Raw genomic sequence first — 17,896 nt, forward strand, 5'->3', positions numbered from 1 at the left:
TCCCTCCCTCCCTCGCCTCTGCCCTTTTCGTAGGGCTTGGGGTAGGAAATCATGCTTTCTGGGTAGATTCCTTCAGAGGACACACTTTCCCCATCTTCCCACACATCAGTCAGCCTGGAATAGGCCAGAGTCTGGACAATAAAGTGTCCATTTGGGTCTCATGGGGGTCAGCCTCGTCATACCTCCAGGTGGCCCACTGGATGAGGGTGCAGATCAGGAATCTGATGCCTCCAGCCACAGATGCCCTTTGCCTAGGAATCCCCAACTTGATTTCTTTACTTCAAACCCTCAGGTCCTCTTGCTAGCTACAGCCACAGGCCTCCACCACCATATCTGGCACATCTGTTTTGACCACATTGCCATCACGGTTCAGGTAGAGGAGAGAGAGAGGTCTCCGGGCAGTAGGGACACAGCAGGAGGTACCCAAGGACCAAGGGTTGTTGGCCTTGAGGAGGCTGAAGACAGCAGAATGGAAGGAAGCGGCAATGCCCGGACTGCCAGCCAGGTGGGAGGGGCACTGCCCACTGCAGTAATTCAGCTGGTACCCCTCAGGTTGCAGGATCCAGTCCCGCCATCCCAGTTCCTGGAAGTCTACATAATGGTCTCGCCTACAGCATAAGGGTGTCTCAGGCTCACAGGTGGGGGTCCTCCTCCTGGCCCTGCCTGCTCCCAGCTCACTGGGCCGAATCTTAAGCTCCAGGAAGGGCCGCTGGTTTCCCTCTGTGTCCAGGAGCCGTTGAGGTAGTCCCGCAGCTGTGCTGTTGCCTTCTAGGGGTCTGCAGTCCAGTTGAAGTCTCAGGACAGGAGACTCCTCACCCCTCAAGCCACTAGAGGGCAGAATTAGGGCATGCCAGCCAGGGGTTGTAATTCGGTGTTCAGCCAGGAAGGTGAGGGACCCTCGGCGCCTCCTCCTTAGACTCCATCGGAAGATCCTCAAGTAAAGAGTGCCCGGAAGGGTGGGGAGCACGTGCAGCCACAGGCGAGCGTGGTACAGACGGTGGGACCCAGGAGTGGACACGTGGAAGGTGAGCGTGGAGCTGCAGGCTGAAATGGAGGAATCTGCCAGAAAGATGGAGAAAGGACTGAGGGACGGAGCAGAGATGGTTCTCTCCTCTGAGACTCCCCCAAGCCCTGCCCATTGCTCTCCCCGCCTCCCACCTGTAGAAGAAACAGGGACCGCCTCACATCCTCTGCAGTCAGTCTCTGCCTCAACTTCTCCGCCCACACCCGGCTCTCTCTGCCTTTTCCATCGGTCTCCCTCTCTGCCTCCCTTTTCCTTCCGCTTTCTGCCCGTCTCCTCCTCACCCACCTGTGGCATTGGCAAAGCCGATGACTTCCTCCCCACTCGTGGGAGCCACGCTCCCCTGCTGCAGTCTCCGGAGAGCTCTGGTCAGCGCTGCCTGGGGCGGTGGGTTAGCTATCCTGGGACGACTGGTCAGCTGCAGCCCCTCCAGGATTTGCTGCTTGGCTAGCTCCAGGACCAGAGCCCGTTCTGCTTGGGGTGCCAGTGTGGGGACCCCACAGGAGGGACACACAGACCTTGCCCCCTGTGCCACCAGTGCCCACCGCACCATCACCCACAGCAGCACCAGCTGGAGATGAACACCAGGGACCCTCATGATCCTGGTGAATGGCCCCGGGTCAGGACGGGAGCCTCGGTGGGCAGTTGCTCCTTGTATTGAGTCTGATTTTGTGGAGAGGCCGATGAGGGCAAAGCAGCAGCAGACACTAGTGCCACACCTACCCTTAGCTGAGGGTAGAGCCACCTGTCTTCTATTGCCCAGGGGAAAGTGGATGGTCTGGTGGGTAGCTGAGTTTAGCACAGTCTGCCAGTTTGACCCTCACAGCCCAAGTCTGGTTACTGACTGGAACCTCTTTAGAGCTTGAAGCCTGGGGCTCCCTCACCTCGTGGTCAGCCTGCAGACCTACCCTCTGAGCCACAGATTGGCCAGCTCTGCTGCCTGTCAAGCCCCTGCAGGGGGTGGATGTCCCCCACTGCACCCTGCCCTGCCCCTGGAGCTCAGGTTTCACCATCTGGCCCTGGTCACTGAGATTAAGGTAGGGGTATGGGGGTTGGGGGGCAATGTGGACATGCATGATGCAAGAAAGAGGATGATTTCACATGGTCAGTCCTCAAGGTCTGGGACTTGGGGGAGGGAACTCCATATAGTAAGGTGGGGAAGGGCGATTTCCCTGTCATCCCTTCAGCTTTTCTAGGTCATTCTGTGGCCACAGCAGCAGCAATTTCCACAATGCAATTGTGAGTTCTAGTAGTTATTTCTCTGGGGTCTCTGGGCAAGAAGGAGAACTCGGGTCTCTATTTCTAGCTATGGGCCTGGGGCAGGGTGAGAGATTGGAGAGAGGGGGTGGGAGGAACGGAGTCCTTTTGCCCAGGCCAAGGTGGCAGTGTCATGGGACACAGAAGTCACCCCTTGACCCTGCCTGTGCTGGCTGCCCAGAGTCCAGTTGGACTGGAGCACAATGTGGAGGAGGGCAGGGGCATGGGATTGGCATGTTACTGTGATGTCTGGGAAAGCCCAGAGAGGTGGGGGGCAAGGGTGATGCAATCTTACAGGAAGGCAGAGTCCATTGAGGCTGGCAGAGGACATGGGACTTGGGAGGGCCGTAGCCAGCTGCTGGTTCTCTTGCAGGGGACCCGTGAGAGTTGCCTAAATGTGGTGCATCCTAGAGGTGGTGTCAGGTCTCTGTGAACTGGAGTGGGAAATGGGTGGCATAAGGACTTTTAAGTGTAGAGCAAAACAGAAAGAGCGAAGCAACCTTCGTTGCAGTCCCAGCCCTATTTACCACACTTCCTCTCTCTTCTGAAGTGGGAGGGCCAAGGCCCCTCCACCTTTCACTCAAAGGGAAGGCCTCATGCTAGCCTTTCTCCTTATGCCCCAGTTTCTTCAAGAAGAAGGGAGGAAGTGGGTGTGATTTGGAAATGTGCCCCCACTCCATTCTATTCATCTCTCCACTATTTAGCCAGTGGGGGCTGTCAGAAGAAACTGCCAGCGGGAGAGAGGTGGTGCTTTGAAGGCTGGGTCTCAGTACCGTCAATGTCCACCATGGGGCAGTGCCGAACTACTGGACAGCTGCTGGCTCAGCGTTGACCAGTTTCCCGGAGAAGGGGCTACTCCGGTGAGTGGAGAGATGCAGCGCTTCCCAATCCTTTCACTCTGGGGACTCTGATTCTCCAACAGGAGAGAAGCTGGTCCTTCAGCTCTCTCATCTTGCCACTGCCAGAAAGCAGAGGCTGTCGTCAGGACCCACTCCACTGCTACCTTTGGCTTTGGACCTCATCGCACTGACAGGTGGCAATGAAGCTTGGTGATGGGTGTGAGGCTCTTCCTAGAAACTCAGGGCACCATGTAGTGAGGAGCAGGGAAAAGGGACAGTGAGACTTTATAGACCCTCCTGTCCACCCTGCATTTCCACCCGTATCCTGAAATACTCAAGCCCCTCTGTCCAGTGCTCTCCCCAGCTCTCAGCTTCCCTCTCTGTTGGTCAGGCTGGTGACAGCCCTCCAAGCCCTAGGGTCTGGACTGTAGAACTCCAAAGCAGAGGTTTCTGCCCATGGTGATGTTTCAGAGGGTTTACCTGTTGGTACCAGGAGACAGAGCCAAGAGAAGCAGCAAGAAGTGGCTGCAGGAGTCACTGATCCCACCTCTCACCTACCCTCTCTGTCAGGTGCCCCCAATTTCCAGCTCTTCCTACCCTCTTGCTGCTGTACCCAGCCCGGGCCTACCTCCCCACTGACACTTACGTCAGAACCCAGCTATAAATACGCTCTCTGTATCTTAGTCACTTTTCCCAAGAAGTGCTCCTGGGTTATAAATACCCCAGCCATCTGCCTCACAGGCTCGCCCTACCACTAACCTGTTTGGGGATTGGGGGTAGTGATGAGGCTTAGGGGTGGGTAAGGAAGTAGAAGAATCCTGAGTGATTATCTTGCCCAAATGAGAAAAGCTTGACAGTGTGGAGTTAGGGGTCGGGGACTCTGGAAGAAAAGGTTTGGAAGCAGACAGACTCACTCTTTTCTTTTGTTACAAAAGGCAGAGCCAAAGAAGAAGAGGAATAATACTGATCCTGTGTTCATTTAAAAATTTGACGTTTTGTCCGCCATGGATTTTTTGCATTGATTTTGATGTTTTAAAAATACTGAATTAAGATATTATTTATCTTGATTGATGAATGTTTCTGTCATCCCCTCAAAGTTTTGCCTCTAGGGCAAGCACCTCACATCACCTCCCCTAAGCACCTCACATCACCTCCCCTTAGTCTTGGCCCTGGTCACTGAAGTCGTAGTGGGAGGGAGGGAAGTTAGATCTGGGAGGGATGTGGGGTGGAGGGGGAGGTACCAGATTTCCTTAGAGTCTCTCCTTAGATAAAGATCTCAGGTCAGAGGTGGGATGACTTCCATGGAGTTTGCCCAGGAAGCGAGGCAGCTTTGACCTGCAGTCCTCCAGGGCGTCCCTTTCAGATTTTCTCCCCTAGGGGTCCTGTTCCAGGGCACTCAGACCCTGGCAGAAGGGGGTTATAAGCTGAGTAAACACAGACATCACGTAATCCAAAGGACACATGGGTTTTGCAAACACTCGGCCTTGGGCTACAGACAATATTGACCCCATGGTTCAGCGCTGTCCAGCTAAAATGAGGAGATGGTGGGGGAAGAGGGCAAAGGTCTGGAGCAGTGATTTTCAACCTTGTGCATCTCATGGTACACATAAACTAATCACTAAAATTCTGCTGCATGCCAAGAATCATATTTTTGCCAATCCGACAAAAAATAGGTATACTTTTGATTGATTAAAAAATAGTAATAATTACTTTTTTGCTCCAATATGATTTTTTAAAAATCAGGTGCCTATACTCGTACAGAGGGGTTTCTGCTACCAAGACACAATCGTATTATGCGACATGACCCAGAAGATGCAACTCCATTACATGACCTATGTATTTATGGCCCAGTACAGGGCATACACACCGGATGGTCACTGTAGGTTGGCTGTTGTCATTTTTTATTTGACAATATAAGGGAAAAGAGGTCATCGTTCCTGCATGCCTTAAAAATTCTTGTGGCACACAGCTTGAAAATCACCGGTTTAAGGAGAAGCCAGTCAGGGCAAATGCCTCCCTCTTTTCACTCCAAGCCTTCCTTTTTTGTCCCCTGCCCGACTCTGGTGGCTCTCAGCCAGCTGCAACTTCCAAGCAGGACTCCTGGATGGAGCCCCAGGGGCTGGTGAAAGGAAGGCAGCCATCTCTGAGCTATTCTCTGCCTCCCATCATGTGTATGCCCACAGGTCGTCGGCCTACTTGCCCATTGAGCAGCAATCTGTCTTATGTCTTGGAGTGAGTACAGGACAAGGAGAGGAGTAGATAAAACTCAGGTCTTTATTAGCCTTGAGACCAGCAAAGATGATTCTGAGAGGATGAAGGGGGCCTAATAAAGAAGGGCAGACAGCCTGCGGAAGGAAGCAGCATGAAGTATGGATTAGACACAATAGCTCAGCCCCAGCGAACCTGTGTGAGGAGAGAGCAGAAATGGATAGGAAGGGCAGGCTGTGTATCCTCTGGCATGTCAGTCAGGGTCCTGGCAGGGGACAGAAAACCCACTCAGCTATCTGTGTTTGCACCACTGAGAAGACTTAATGAAGGGCTTCTTTACAGAGGTATGGGCAGGGTGAAGGGAACCAATGAGGGATGCTGAAATATCTAGGGATCGGTAAGAGTGGAAAGCCATTATAAGCCTCTAGTGTGGAAGCAGTGACATCAGAATCTGAACAGAGCTAGAACCATGGAAGAAGGGAGCCAGAGCTATAGGGATGTGGTCACAGCCACAGTCACACAGAACCTTGGCACTTAGGCTGAGGGAGCAGGAATAACAAAGACCCTGAATTCTTGCCTGTGTCTCCCCTTAGTCAAACTCAGCAGGAAGCAGGGGCCAAAGGAACTCAAGTGAGTTAGCCTGCAAGGGCATAGAACAGGGAAGAGAAGGACAAAAAACAGATGTGGGTGTGCCAAGAGAGCCTTAGCAGTACAACTGTGCAAGCAAGAAGGAAAGGGGCTCAAGACACAGAGAGGAATGAGCCTCATGTTAGAGAGTAGTGATCTAATCTTTAGTAAAACCAAGGAGGGGAGTCTCTTTGGAAATCCAAAAAATCAAGAGAAGAGGCTGGGTCAACTGACCCAGAGTGGAGGCCATTGAGTGGAAAGGGCAGGGAGGCACAGTGCATTTTGGGGTGGATTAAGAGTGGATTACAGAAGTCTCCCTGGGAACCAGATTGTGTTGCTCACAGTTGGAGGTCAATCAGAGTCTCTGGGATGGCAGTTGAGCATGGGGGCGGGGGTGGGTGGTGGTGGTGCTTCCTGGGTGGACCATGCTCTAGGAGAGAGGCTGGTGGTTGTGAAGATGGTACAGTGATTCTCGGTAGATGAAGATCTCTTCAAGTCACAGTTGGGATAATTTCCCAACTCAAGACTGGTGCTCAAGAAGAGGTAGTGCACTGTCTGGACAGAGGCAGTAATGGAATCTGGCCCTCCTCCTGAGGAAGAGCACCTCGGGGGGCATATTTGTCTACCCCACCTTGGGCTGCCCGTATCACACACAAACTAACTGCACCCACAGGCCTCTACCACCATGTCAGGTATATCAGTCTTGACGATGTTGCTGTCCCTATCATAGTAGAGCAGAGACAGAGGGCGCCGGGCTGTGGGCACACAGCATGAGCCCCCTCCAGCAGTGCCTGCCGCTGTGTTGGCCTTGAGAAGATTGAGCACTGCTGTGTGAAAGGAGGCAGCAATGCCAGGCATGCCTGCCACGTGCACTGGGCACTGCCCTGTGCAGAAGTTCATTGTGTAGCCCTCGGGCTGAATGATCCAGTCGTGCCAGCCAATCTCACGGAAGTCCACAAAGAACTCTTGTCGACAGCACATCCTGGACCCACCCTGGCAATCGATGCCATGCCGTCGAACCCGGTGCTTGCCCCCAACTCTCACCCGGGCTGTCACAAAAGGTCTATGGGCAGCCCCACCCAGGACAACTGAGCTCTGGGCTACCTGGCCTTCAGGTACAAGTTCCAGGGTCAGGTGTCCTTGGCTGCAGGTAGCCTGAGCTTCAGGTCCCAGGAGGAGCTGGTGCCAGCCACTGGCATCTACCTCCAGTAGATGCTGCGTGGCCAAGGTGAGGTTGGCATCATGTGGGCCTAGCACAAATACCCTCATCTTCAAAGTCCAGGTGTTATTGGGTGGGAGCTGCACAAAGAACATGAGGCTAGCCTGCAGGATATCCATGCCACCAGCAGTTCTATCAGAGAAGAAGTGGAAATCAAGACGAGTATGGTTGATGTTGAAGAGACCTGTGGACACAAGAAGCCTTGGTCATTGTGGCCTTCAGAGTGTCAATTCGATCGGCTACCTCTCTATGCTCAGCCGCTCATTCTTGACCGCATTGTTAGCATTGTTAACCACCCTTTCCTTCTTGAAAATCTTCTTTTCTTGGCATCCCTTACACAATTCTCTCGCGATTCTTCCTTGATTTTCTTTGTTGGCTTTTCTTTCTCTGACCATCATTTTAATGCAAGACTTCTCCAGAGTTTGCCTTTTACACTGAGTGGAGCTCTTACCCATACACATGATTGGTTAGAACAATTTTTATTCTGGTGATTCCCAAATCTGTATGTCCAGTCCAGACTATTTTGCACCTCTGAACTGGACATACAGATTTGGGAGTCACCAAGCTTCAGGACACATGAATGTCCTGCCCAAACATTAAATTCAGTTTGTCCAAAATGGAAATCCTTATTCTCTTTCTTACAGAATTATCTTTTTGTTCCTAGAATTGGTGGCACCACTGCCTTCCTTGTCATCTCTAGAAACCCTATGGTCACCTCTCTCACCATGTTCAGTCCCTCACCACTATGGTTCTAGCATCTATGCATTTTCTCCCTACCCTTATAACTTACTATTGCCCCGTTCCCCTCTGCATCCCTCACGTGCCCTGTTGAACCCTTTAGTTGGGTTTATAGTCTCTCCACTGAAATTACTCTTGTCAGGTTCACCAACACCTACCATGTTGCCGAGTCCAGTGGTTTCATCTCTTTATACTCATCTTACTTGACCTATTTAACACACTTAACTATTGCCTCCTTCTTGGCGTTTTTTTTTTTTTTTCCGTCCTGGCTTTTGTGACACTGGTCACTCCATCTAGGTCTCTTCTACTGACAGCTCCTCTTTCTCTGCCTGACTTCTACGTGTTGGAGGTCCTAACCTCCCTTCTCCTTCTCTTCTATATCTGCACCCTGTCTCAGAATGGTCTTATCAATTCCCATAGCTTTCCGTTTCACGTACATATTCCTGGCCCAGATCCCTCCCCAAGCCTCAGGCTTTTATATCCAGCTACTGATTTGATAATCCACTTGGTTATCCAATGATATCTCAAAATTTTCATGTTCAAAGAGGAACTCTAGTTTTATCTCCCCAAACCTGGTGCTTCTTCAATCTTCCCCTTCCCTAAAAATGTATTGCTTAAGCCAAAACCTTGCCTGCCATCATCCCCTACTTGGAAACTAGCTGCAAGATCTGTCATTGCTACCTCCAATTTACAATATAATTTCTCTTAGCCCATCTCCTCTACCGTACTTTAGTTCAGAAATTTTCAACCTTTTTAATCTCATGGGACACATAAACTAATTACTAACATTCTGCAGCACACCAAAAAAGATATTTTTTGCTGATCTGACAAAAAATAGGTCTAATTTTGATTCACGGACACTGGATGACTGCTGTTGTGTTGGCTGTTGTCATTCTTTTAATCTGACAATCTAAGGGAAAAAGGTCAGTGCCCCTGACTAAATAGTCAGGCGTTGCATGTTTTAAAATTTTTTGCAGTACATCAATTCAAAATCACTGCATTAGTTCAACCCACAATCATCTTTTTCTTGAACTATGTTAACAGCTTCCTAAGTGGTTTAGGGAAGCTGGGCTACCTGGGAAGTGGTTCCTAAGTGGCTACCAAACTATTCTCCATATATCAGCCAGAATGATCTTTTTGTTCCATAAGTCTGGTCAGCTTAACCTCAGCTCAAAATCTTTCAAAGTCTTCTCATGTACTATTTGAATACAACCAGAATCACTTAACATAGAAAACTTATGTGATTAGACACATTGTGACATTTTGTGACTATATTCAATCTATAGCTTTTTCTGTTCCTTGAACTCACCAAACATGGACCCACTTCATGGCCTTTGAACTTGCTGTTTCCCCTGCCTGGAATGTCTTTCTAAGACTTTTTAATGATTGGCTCCCTTTTGGCATTCAGCTCAAATGTCTCCTTTTCAGGGAGGCTACCCTGACTACTAGCCCATCTGAGGCAGCCTTCAATTCCATCCGCATCTCTCTAAAACATGATCTTGCTTATATTTGTAGCCACTACCACTCTCTATAACAATCTTGCTTTTTTATTTGCTTATTACGTGCCTCTCCTTCCCTCCTCTCCTCTCCCACCCCAAACCAGCTAGAATATAAACTCCATGAAGGTAGAGATTGTGCTTGTTCAGTTCACCATTGCCTGGTTCACTTAGTACTAAACACATAGTCTACACTCAATACATTTTTTTAATAAACAGTCTTTCATTTCTTTAATTCTTATTTTACATTGAAACCAGAGTTATTTTTCAAAAACTTGGCTAGATTATGAAATTCACCATCTCAAAAACCTTATTGGTGAATAAAGTCCAGACTCTTTTAGGAAGTAGTTTTATTCTCATTCTGATTTGGTCTTAGCTAGTATTTTTTTCTTTATCAAGTAAAGAGTGCTTTATTGTGGAAATGCCTCTGAAACTTCCATGTATATAAAGGGGCAGAAAATAAAGTTCAACTAAGCTACACATGAATTGGAAGGGCAAGAATAAAGCTGCTCTTGACAGCTCTCAGAGCCAACATGATCTCTCTCATCTCAGTCTCTATGTAAGTTTACTTCATTCTTTTCTCTCCATCAATATACTTCTGCCTCTCTGTCAGCTTCCTAAGCTTGCAAAATGGTGGCCCCAAGTCCTGAGTCTACAGAACCTTTTACTCACCTCCTCCTAGCAAAGTGAGCTGATCTTTTATTGTTCCAATTCCAAAATCCTAGAAGACTCTGATTGGCCCAACTAATCTTTTCTTGCTAGGTCACTAAGCACATTACTGCTAGGACCTCTTAAGTCACCCTAGTTATGGCAAGCAGACACATGATCCACAAGGGTTGTGGTAGACTGCTACATTATTGGCTCCCAATGAACAACAGCTCCTGATATTCATGGCTTTGTGCAGTTTCTTCCTATATTAACTCTGGGCTTGGCCATTTAACTTGATTTGGTCAATGAGACACAGGCAAGCACAGTGTAAGCCAAAGCTTGATAAGTACTTACACACTGAGACTTCATTGTTTTGGAAGCCAACAACCATGCTTCAGAGAAACTTGGAAGCTATACTGAGTGATGAGAAGCTGTGTGGAGAGACACTTTGGAGGATCAAAGACCATCTTGGATGTTCTAGCCCCATCTGAGCTCCTGGCTGAATGCAGATACGTGAGCAACCTTGGCTAGACCACATGGAGCAGAACTGCCCAGATAAGCCTAGTAAAACCACAAAATGATGAGAAATATCAAGCTTTTTCTTTTAAGCCTCTATATTTGGGCTGGTTTGTAATATTAATGGATAACTAAAACAGAAACTAGTATTAGAAGTAAGGTGTTCCATAATAAAGACCTAAAATATGTAGCATAGGCTTTGGGAGTGGGTGGCAGGCGGAGGTTGTAAGGATGGTGAAGAAACTGTTAGTAAAGGCAAGAAGAACACGCAGGAAGTTGCGTTTAGAAGCCTGAGAAGGGGGAACTGTGTTATGTACTGGCTATCGGCTGTGGTAACTTGGAAGCTAGAAATGATATCTAACAAAGTTGTGAATTTAGCTGAAGATATTTCCAGGCAGAATGCAGAAAGTGTCATTTGGCTTATTTTAGCTGCCTTATTATAAGAACTGTTTAATTTTCCAGCAGAATTTTGGATGCAATATTTCAAACAAGACTTGCTAGATTGAACAATAAGATATTTTTTCATTCCTTGTCTGTCTGGCAAAAGGTTCTTCAAATAAGAAATGGTCTAGAGGCAAAAATCAAATCCAAGGCACTGCCAGTAAAACATGGTCTTGGTGTGAAGATCTAAACAAATAAAGGGTCAGCCATAAGACCCCTTACTAAGATCTAACATCTTTGTTAAGATCTAAAACCCAAGGCAATGTTCTATAGACCCACTGAACTAGACAAAAGGGCTTCCAAGAATCTTAAGAGTTCTATCCCACAACACCCTGATTTGTAACCTAAGTAGAGGTCTGTCTTGACAGAGTGGAGTGCCTTTTGTCTAATTGAGTAGACTATAATTTATATAAGAAGGTCCAGAGAGTTTTAAAGAGAGTTTTAATAGTGAAAGCAGTACAGTTTGAACTAAAAGGACTGAGACAATTCAGAATGAAAAGAGGCCTCTGGGCCCCCAACTTCTTTGGACAGGAGGAAGGCTGGGAAAACTACTCAGCCACAAACACAGGTCATTGCTTATGTAAAAGAGAAGACATTGCACAGAGTGGAGCCAAGGGCTGAGAGAGTGGCTCTAGAAGTCAAGGATAGCAGTGGTGGACTGTCCTTGAGAGGAGAGGAAACACCTACCAGGGAGCAGAAGCAGGCCCTCACCAAGGGGACTCTGGATTTGGGACAGACTGAGATATGTACCTGGCTAGATCAGAATTTTCATGGATCAGTGACTGCTCTGTGCCTCCCACTTCCCCACCTCCCATTTTGAACAGGAGTATCTGTTACAGTTATCCTGGCCCTGTCTCAGCGTTGTATATTGGGTGTGTGGGAGGCAGTTAACTTGTATTTTTAGGTCACAGGCAATGAATGGTATGCTGGTAAATATTTAACAACTAGATTCTAGAGGGGGGGAAATGCCCCTGATTTATGGTATCTGCCAATTTCTGTGGTATAAATTCTTTCACCGTGACTGATTTCAAACTATCAATATGATGTCACTGGATGCAGAGTTGGGACATGTTTACAATCAGCCCTCATGAGCCAGTATGAGCCAGTTTCAGGATGACTACTGAAGGCCCCTATCCTAGTTTCTCCAGAGCCCCAAACTCTCTGTCTTCATACCCTGGCAAGAACAATTTTCAGGTCTTTCTTTCACGTTATGGTGTAAATAACTTAAATTGGAATGAAAACTTGAAGCTAAAGTACTTAAATGTGGAAGGTGAAATGCAGGCATCAGTCATTCTCATCTTCAAACCTTATCTCATCAGGCCCTCTCTGGCCTGAACATTGTAGTCATTCATTGATTAGCAAATATGTGGAAAGTATACAGACTTTGAAGTCAGAGAGAATTGTTTAAATTTTGCCCCATGCAAGCTGTGTGACCTTGGCCATGCAAACGATCTTTTTCAAATCTCAGTTTTTGCATTCATAAGTTGGGAAATACTAAAGTCTACTTTATAGGGTGGTTGTGAGAAGTATATGAGATGAGCCAGGTACACTTAATACCTGGTAACCATCATTATTGTTGCAATGTGCCTGGAACTAACTAGGTTAAGTGTCAGGGATTCAAAGGTGAAAAAAAACCAAAAACAAACCAGCCAGGATTTCAGTGTTCAAGGGACTCATACATGGTTCGTGGCCATCTGTCCACCAATGCTAAGACACTCCAAACTACTTTTCAACTCCAAACGCAGTCTGCTCCTTCAGACTTTTAACCATGTGTTTCCCTTCCATTTAAGATGTCATTTACCGTACTCTACCAATTGAAGTCAAACTTACTCTACAATGGCAGCCGATTTGCAATATATTTCTGAAAGGCTTCCTTGTCTTACCAGGTCCCAGTGAGTCACTTCTGGTCCGGCAAGCTCTTGTGACCCCATGTAACATTTATTTCATTCTGCCTTATATTCTAAATTCATTTATTTTTAGCAGCAGCAAAACCCCTCATGGGCAGGAATTGAATCTTCTATTTCCTGTTTCCTCCCACCTTAGCCTTCTAAGTATATTACCTGTATTAGCTCACTTAATTATCTCAGCTGTCCTCTAATTATCCCCATTTTACACAGGAGAAAACTATTAACAACCCAAGTCATACAGTAGTTAAGTGTCTGAGCAAGAATTTGAGCCCAGGCTATTTGGCTCTAGAGTTGTATTCTTAACCGTGAGCAGAAACACATTTTGAACTAGAATAAGTTCTTATCCATCACTGGGGACTCTAAACTGTGGTCAAACTGACCCATGGAGTGATTTGGTTGTTTAACACAACCAATGTTTGTTGGGTATCTTCTAGGTTTGGGAGAGGCAGAGTGGTGCTGTGCTCAAGGCCATGGATTCCAGAGCCATGGCTGGCTGCACCACTTACCAGTCACATGACTTTGGACAAGTTACTCAACCTTTTTGCCTCAGTTTCATCACCTCTAAAATGGGGATAACAATAGTGCTTGCCTCACTGAGCTGTTGGGAGGATCTCAGGGAGTTAGTATATGTACAAGGCTTAAAACATAGTACAGTAAACATTATCTAAGTTATTTCTACTATGCACTAATCTCTGGTGATAACATGAGGAATGAATGACATCTCCTGACCTCAAGGGGTTGATATCCTATTGGAAGACAGGCTTTGTAGAAAACCTGGAAGCAGGCAAATTTACACAGAGAGTTCAGGTTCAACATAAGAGTGTGGGGGGCCACCAAGGAGAAAGCACCTCACCGCGAGGTCAGGGTGGGTTTTTTTGAGGTTAGGGGTGCTGGGCCTTGAAGTGCTGACCATGGAAAATGGGCCAGGAATGGGAAGGGCCTTTCAGACCTACGAACGCACTTGCCGAAAGCTCAGAGGCCAGACAGATCACTCTGTTCTGTTTTTAGGGTGCCGCCGCCAAATTCTTGATTTTTCCCTCCATCTGCCCACGAAGTTCTCCAACTTCTCTCCCCTCTATGGAAGTAACTCTCTTCTCTTCTATCTACCTTTCTATGTCCCATTTTGATCCTGTTCAGATGTGGGTAACTGAGGTATCAAGGCAAGAGGGCGGGGGTGGGGTGGAGAGGTATTAGTCCTGGTATTTTTCCTTTTGCCCTTTTACTCAAATGAGGGATCTGGAGAAGGGGAGATGGAGAGGATGGAGAGGCTGGATCCTGGGCCAGAGGAGAGACAGAATCCCTAGCTTATAGTTTCTGGGTCCAGGCCAGCATAGTGGATGGGCACACCACAGCCTGGGGAAGTTTGTGAGGCCTTTAGAGAGATGAGCTAAAGGTGATGGGTGCAGAGTGTCTCAAAAGAAGTGGAATTTACCCACTTTCCAGCTGCCCATTGGTCATGGCTTAACTACAAGAGAGAAATGGGGCAGGGAGGTGGGAGCCCTGGATTAGGAGATTACAGGTCCTGGTAGGAAAGAATTTGGATGGTTTAGGGGAGAGAATCAGGGGTGAGGTTGGGGAAGACACTTCCTTTTCTTGATAGGTCAGGTTTTGAGGAAGATCTGCAGATCAGGAACCCACCTGTCTCAGCAAAGCTGATGATCTCATATTCCTGTCCCCTGTCAGCCTCCGGAAGCACCCGCTGTGGGGGCCCATGGAGGTGTTGCAGCACTGTCCTCAGAGCAGCTCTGGACACTGGCCGGCTCAATGTTGGGCGCTGGCTGAGGTGCAGCTTGTCCAAGATGCTTCTCTTGGCCAGGTGGAGAAGCAGCTTCCGCTGGCTCTCCAGGTTCAAGGCATGCTTCCCACATGCCAGACGTTGACTGTCATCTCTGGGAGTGGCCACTGTGGCCACAGCCAGGAATAGGACGTCCAGGAGCAATGAGGAGATCATTTTTGGGGTAGGCTCGCCTTGAGTGACACAGTTGAAACACAGCCACAAACCCCCAGGCTCAGGGTCTCAACAGCTGTGTTTGGGGCTCCGTGCTGGCCACCGGTGGCCCAAAAAGGAGACTGTGTCCAGCTGGCATGACTCCTGTTTCAGGGGATGGAGCAGCCAAACATCTGACTTGAGAGAGGAAGTCAGTCACAGATAGAACTTGGCAGAAGCCACCAGCATGTAATCAGTGAAAGCACAGAGTGGGGGATGTGAGGGGAGGTTGTTGGTTTGTTGGAGGAAAGAAGTGTTCCTGGGCCAATGCTGGGAGATGCCGGGTTGCCCATGTGAGCTGACATGCCTGGGGACAAAGGTTAGAGATGAAATTTCTCTTCAGATCAATGGCCTTGCTGGGAAGTCTGGTCGGGAAAGGGAGAGATCTGAGGTTTTGGGATAGGATATTAAAGAATGGCTTTCAAACAAGAGGGGGTCATTAACAGGCACTTTAGGTCACTGTCATGCAGGTAACTGAGAATTTGAGAGTTGCATTTTTCTTTTTAAAAAATATATTTTATGGATTATTCTATCACAGTTGGCCATTTCCCCCCTTCATTCTCCTCCGCCCTGCACACCCCCTCCCACCTGCATTCCCCCCCTTTAGTTCATGTCCATGGATTGTACATATATGTTCTTTGACTTCTACATTTCCTATACTATTCTTAACCTCTCCCTATGTTCTACCTACTATTTGTGCTACTTACTCTCTGAACCATTCCCCCCCTCCACCCACTCCCCCACTGATAACCCTTCATGTGATCTCCATTTCTGTGATTCTGTTCCTGCTCTACTTGTTTGCTTAGTTTGTTTTTGTTTTTGTTTTAGGTTTGGTTGTTAATAATTGTGAGTTTGTTGTCATTTTACTGTTCATATTTTTTATCTTCTTTTATTAGATAAATCTCTTTAACATTTCATATAATAGGGGCTTGGTGATGAAGTCCTTTAACTTGACCTTGTCTGGGAAGCACTTTATCTGCCCTTCCATTATAAATGAAAGTTTTGCTGGATAGAGCAATCTTGGATGTAGATCTTTAGATTTCATGACTTTGAATACTCTTTCCAGCCCCTTCTTGCCTGCGAGGTTTCTTTTGAGAAATCTTATGGAAACTCCTTTGTAGGTAACTCTCTTATTCTCTTGCTGCTTTTAAGATTCTCTCCTTATTTTTAATCTTGGGTATGTAATTATGATGTGTCTAGGTGTGTTCCTCCTTGGGTCCAACTTCTTTGGGATTCTCTGAGCTTCCTGGACTTCTTGGAAGTGTATTTCCTTTGCCAGATTGGGGAAGTTCTCCTTCATTATTTGTTCAAATAAGTTTACAATTTGTTGCTCTTCCTCTTCTTCTTCTGGTACTCTATAATTTGGATGTTGGAATGTTTAAGGATGTCCTGAAGGTTCCTAAGCCTCTCCTCATTTTTTTTGAATTGTTTCTTCATTCTGTTCTGGTTGAATGTTTCTTTTTTCCTTCTGGTCTACACCATTGATTTGAGTCCCAGTTTCCTTCCCATCACTGTTGGTTCCCCGTACATTTTTCTTTATTTCACTTAGCATAGCTTTCATTTTTTCATCTAGTTTGCAACTATATTTAACTGTTACAGACTGCTCTGCCTGGTTTTAGGAATTGTATCTCTACCCCTTGTGGCTAAGGGTGAGGGACGACCTTTGGAATGTGAGCTGCAGGAGACAAAGCTTGTCTCTGGTAGCAAATGCTGCCTCAGTTTCCTCTCCCTGCCCCCAAAGCCTGGCCGGAAGTCAATGACGGGTAAGACCCCTCACAGCGGGGGGCAACCTAAGCTAGACTCGATCACTTGGGAGGCCTTCATGGAAGGACTCAGGGGGGCTGCAACAAAGAGCAATGGACTCTCGCCCCCTGGCTTTGAGATAGCCTGAGTCCCCATGTTCTCTGGGAGAAGTGCTTCCTGGCTCTAATCCCCTTAAGCTTGAATACCTGATGGGGAGGGCTGCAGCTCCTTGCCTTGCTAGAGCGGGTCCTGGGGGAAAATCTGGCATCTCAAAGATTTCCTGATAAACCTGAGAAATCTGCTCTGCTAAGCGTACTTTCATTCATATATTAAGGGTTCGAGCAGGAAACCCTAAAACTCTGTTCCTGACAGACTCTGACTCATAGTGAGCCCTTAGATTTCTTTGAAATGTTATCTACTGTTTGATCCTTGCTGCCCTGTATTCCTGTGTATTAGAACCCAACCAAAGGCCCTGGAGGAGGGGGCTCGAGGCCTTTTTCTCCTCAGAGAAACTGGCCGCTGCTGGCCTTTTTCCCCTGAGAAACTGGCTACTGCTCACGGCCTTTTTCCAGCAGGGAAAATAGCCACCTCTCCTCCCTAAGCAGATCACGTCATGTCTCAGTCATATTTATACACCTTGACCATAGCACCTGGGGGGACTAGGAGAAAAGTTGCTCCCACATTTAACCAATTCTGTGAACATCCTGATTACCAGTGTTTTGAACTGTGCATCTGATAGGTTAGCTAGCTCTTCATCACTTAGTTGTATTTTTTTCTGGCGCTTTGACCTGTTCTTTCATTTGGGCCATTTTTTTGTCTCAGCATGTTTGTTACATATAAGGGGTGGAGTCTTAGGTGTTCACCGGGGCAGGGCAACCCATATCGCTGTTGTGACACTGTATGTGGGGGAGGGGTCTGAGAGGGAACAATGGCTCTTGCTTCGCTCTCTGCTGGTTTTCCCTCACTTCCCCTGCTACCCACAAGCAAATTGAGCCCTTCTGGTGCTGACTCCCATGTGGGTGGGTCTCTCCAATGAACTGTCCTATGAGGCTGGGAGTTTTTCCCACTGACGCCTCAGCCCCCACAGGTGTTTTCAGTCAGAGGTTTGAAGCTTTATCTCCCTGCTCTGGAATTCTGGGTTGCGCAGTCTGTCTCTAGTTGTTCCTCCTAGTTTATCTGCACGTGAATGTGGGACCACCTGGCCCACTGGCCCCACCTTGCCATGAGTCCTCTCCACCCAACTGCCCGT

At 47.6% G+C, this 17,896-nt stretch overlaps 2 protein-coding genes across 2 annotated transcripts; both read right to left on the bottom strand.

Moving 5' to 3' along the window:
* Positions 1 to 30: 30 nt before the first annotated feature.
* On the bottom strand, positions 31 to 2,983 carry INHBE (inhibin subunit beta E). Its single transcript, XM_037030262.1, has 2 exons — positions 1,310 to 2,983; positions 31 to 1,059 (listed from the first exon to the last, which is right to left on the bottom strand). The coding sequence occupies exons 1-2, from the start codon at positions 1,617 to 1,619 to the stop codon at positions 302 to 304; spliced, it is 1,068 nt and encodes a 355-aa protein (XP_036886157.1). The 5' UTR covers positions 1,620 to 2,983; the 3' UTR covers positions 31 to 301.
* A 3,371-nt stretch (positions 2,984 to 6,354) lies between these two features.
* On the bottom strand, positions 6,355 to 15,079 carry INHBC (inhibin subunit beta C). Its single transcript, XM_037030263.1, has 2 exons — positions 14,556 to 15,079; positions 6,355 to 7,355 (listed from the first exon to the last, which is right to left on the bottom strand). The coding sequence occupies exons 1-2, from the start codon at positions 14,866 to 14,868 to the stop codon at positions 6,610 to 6,612; spliced, it is 1,059 nt and encodes a 352-aa protein (XP_036886158.1). The 5' UTR covers positions 14,869 to 15,079; the 3' UTR covers positions 6,355 to 6,609.
* Positions 15,080 to 17,896: the final 2,817 nt, after the last annotated feature.

This window comes from Sturnira hondurensis, unplaced genomic scaffold (assembly GCF_014824575.4).
Source record: "Sturnira hondurensis isolate 20B ecotype Veracruz unplaced genomic scaffold, ASM1482457v3 Scaffold0020601, whole genome shotgun sequence".
Taxonomy (NCBI): Eukaryota; Metazoa; Chordata; class Mammalia; order Chiroptera; family Phyllostomidae; genus Sturnira; species Sturnira hondurensis.